The sequence below is a fragment of the Eurypyga helias genome, unplaced genomic scaffold, assembly GCF_000690775.1.
Source record: "Eurypyga helias isolate BGI_N326 unplaced genomic scaffold, ASM69077v1 scaffold29610, whole genome shotgun sequence".
NCBI lineage: Eukaryota > Metazoa > Chordata > Aves > Eurypygiformes > Eurypygidae > Eurypyga > Eurypyga helias.
Genome location: NW_010228078.1, coordinates 767 through 4,120, shown reverse-complemented (window position 1 = coordinate 4,120; position 3,354 = coordinate 767). Strand labels below are relative to the sequence as shown.

Genomic DNA, 3,354 nt, shown 5'->3' with positions numbered 1-3,354 from the left:
CACTCATGTTCTGCTGCCCTCTGCGCCTCAGTGCCGACCAGCCTATCTCCTGGGCATGCAACACGTTTCGGTGCTGCTGGTTCTGCTCTGCTGGGGGCATAAACCTACTTTCCATTTCCTTGTAACTGCTGCTCACTGTATCATCCAGGGAAAAGGACCTGAACAGGGGCAGCTTGACAGCTCTTATTACCTGAGGTGACCTGAATGTGTTATCTTTAATCATAAAGAGACTGGGTTTGGTTGAGCTTGAAGATAGTGGTGGTTGTGGTTCCTCAGATCTGGTGTTGGACGTGTCCTTTATACTGTCAGAAGCAGAATCCATGCTGTTGGCTTCTTCCCTTTTCTCTCTCCTTAGTTTCTCTTTCATCAAGATCCTCTGTTCATTCCCAGTAACCTTCCCCTCCCTCTTCTCTGCTGCACCAGTACCAGAGCTGATACAAGCATAATATTGCAGTTCATCTTCTTTCCCTTTCTCCTTGTGGCTTTTCTTATTGTCTGCACCCATTTCGCTCTTAGTTCTCTGGCTTTCTTGAAGGCATGCCTTCTGCAGCAGGGGCACTGGTGAAAATGGCTCCTCCTGAAGTGGCTGCTCTACTGTGGAAACAAAAGATTGTTCTGAGGAACTAGTGCTTCTTTTGCCTTGTGCTTCATGGACAGGTACCACCATATTGGCTTGGATGTCACTGTAAGGCACATCCTCTGCTGGTGAGAACTGGTTTGGGAGTGTTTTGAAGGCAAAATTTTCATCCTGAATAGCAGCCTGTCTTTCATTGTCCTCACCCTGGACACTGGGCTTTTGCATGGGCTGCCCAGCTGTATCTGCATTGTCTCTACTGAATGGTTTTGGTGCTGGATACTGCAGATGTTTTCTTAAATCAGGTTTATTTGATTCATGTCTGAACAAGAGGAATTTTTCATTATCCCTTGTCTTTTTAACCAGATCTTCATGTTTTGAATCGTCTTGCTGCATGTTTTCTCCAGTTTGGTAAAATAATAGATCTGTTGTTGTCTGGGGTGAACTCAAAGTCAGGTAATTGTCTGTAAAGTGTCCAGTTAAATCAGTTTTATTGTCCTTTTCACAAACACTGCCAGACAATACGGAGATTATATCACTCGATTCATCTTTCTCTGCAATATTTTTGTTACTTTTTTCTTCTAAAGTCGAGGCATTCATTTTTGCACTCTCCTGTATATTTTCCCTAATTTTATTTTTCTCCTCCAAGGCCTTTAACAGGGGAGACGGGGTATAAATGCTTTTAACACGTTTACGCACATCCTTCAGGTTGAATAACAGACTGGATGCTTTTGATTTGTAACTATCCCGAGACCTGTAATCACCAAATGTGCTCTCCTCGTGGTCTCTTGGTGCCGTGCTCTCAGAGGGAGGAGGTGTCAGTGGGATCAGCTCACTTTCAACGACATCCACCTCCTGTTTTGGTGGTATGATGGGTGTTAAGAGTTCAGTGATGTTGAAAGAGGGACTGACTGACCCAGGGGAGTTTACCTGTTCAGCCAGAGGATTCACGTCTAGACCAGGTTGGGCAGCAGTTGCCTTTTCAGACAGCGAGTGTGTCTCATCACTGGCTGTGAACTTCTCCTTCGAGATCTGCCTCCTCTCTGCTGCCCCTTTTGCAGCCCTCTGTCTCCTCCAGGGTGGGCAGGTGGTGTCCAGTTGGGGACTGAGGGCCTCCTCCTCGATTAATGTTGCCAGGGGTCTTGGTGGAGGTGGGCTGGGTGCCTGGGACACAGGTGAGGGTGAAACCATCCTGTAGGATGTGGACTGGGGTGAGATGGAGGCCTGGGACAAGGCAGGGGGGGAAAGCTGACCTGGCATTGGGGGTGGTGGCACAGGAGGGGCTTCAGGGATTGGGGGTGTCGGGGGATGACCCTGCTGGGTGGGGGGTTGAAGAGGAAGTGCCTGTGGGACAGAGGGGGGCTGAGGAGGACCCTGGTGTGCATGGATCCTAAGGGCGGGTGCGGGAAGAAGAGCAGCAGAAAATTCAGTTTCTGAAGAGAGGGGGCCCTGAGGTACAGATACAGCTGGGAGGGGAATGCTGAAAGCAGCTTCTGGTGGAGTTGGCTTCATCTGAAAATCTTTCTCCTGCTTCTTAGCAACACTGGTCTTGACAGGTGGCAGTTTATGTTCATGTGTGTGGGATCCTTTAATAAATGGGGCTTCTTCCAGGTATGTAAGACCTTCCTTTTTCATTTTTATATCAACCAATTCCCCCTTTTCAGTCAGTTTTTTGTGATGAACATTCCACGATTCAAAAGCACTGTTCTCACTGTGAAGAAAATTACCTTTTTTTGCTGGCTCATTAACTTTCACACTTCTGTTTTTTAAAGCCTTTTTAGAAGAACGGGAAAAATTTGACTTGGCTACTTTTGACATCTCAATCAGCACAGGATAATAACCATCAGAGCCACAATAACTCACATTTATTTTATTAGGTCTTTTCTGTGGCTCATATTTGCCACTGACACAGTGGCTACCTTGACTAGCCTCACAAAAATCAGAAAGTTCCTTGTGGATGCTTAAAATGTCTGTGCCATCCCAGCAAGCCATATCATTTCCATGATTTAATTTACATTTTTGAAAACTATTCTTCATGGGCTGCTTAATGGCTATCAGGGAACCTCCTGATTCTTGCTCTGCAGTCTTATCAAATGTCTTAATCAATGAGGACACTTTTGAAACATGCTTATTGTTCCTTGGACCAGGGACTGGCAAATTCAGCTTTTTCCTTTCTGTGGCAAAGGTGTTATTTTTAGTAATCCTTTTGTCCTCTGGAGCACACTTTGGTAACTGCTGGAATGTGGAAGCCCATATTGTATGTTCATTGTTTCTTGCTGTTAGCTTGTTACAGACATTGCTTTTCTTGATGGCATGGTTTAATGACCCTTGGTGAAATTTAGCAGAGAACTGGAGTGTGAAGTCAGGTGAAATGGCAAGATCTGATTCATTGTAAGAATCTTCGAGTTCTGCCACACACAAACTTTTGAAAGCCCGGTCTGTGAGGCTGCTCACCTCTCTGTCTGTGTCATCCAGGAGACTTCCTATACTCGAGGAGTCACTATGTCCTTCTGTATGTTTCTTATTTCCCTGCATTGTTCATGGGAGTCATGAATGAATTATCCAAAGGATTAATTTCAGGTATCAAATAGGCAGATGACTCTGTGAAGTTGGTTCCAGCTGTTTGCAATTCACAGGCACAAAGCGATTCCTCCAGACGGTGCTGCTGCACGTTGATTCATCTCACAGAATAACTGAAGGAAACTTTCTTCTCTGCATAGCCAAAAATAATAAATTATCATTTTTCTATATTAAGACTGTTAGACAGAGAGCATTTTACA

At 45.2% G+C, this 3,354-nt stretch overlaps 1 protein-coding gene across 1 annotated transcript in view; it reads right to left on the bottom strand.

Annotated features, from left to right (window-relative positions):
• The window catches only part of LOC104514635 (uncharacterized protein C10orf71-like), a 4,598-nt gene extending 1,489 nt beyond the window's left edge, over nt 1–3,109 (bottom strand). Inside the window, 1 exon segment of the mRNA XM_010158376.1 lies at nt 1–3,109. This exon segment is cut by the window's left edge and continues 12 nt beyond it. Coding sequence (XP_010156678.1) covers nt 1–3,109 — 3,109 coding nt within the window.
• Between the last annotated feature and the right edge of the window lie 245 nt (nt 3,110–3,354).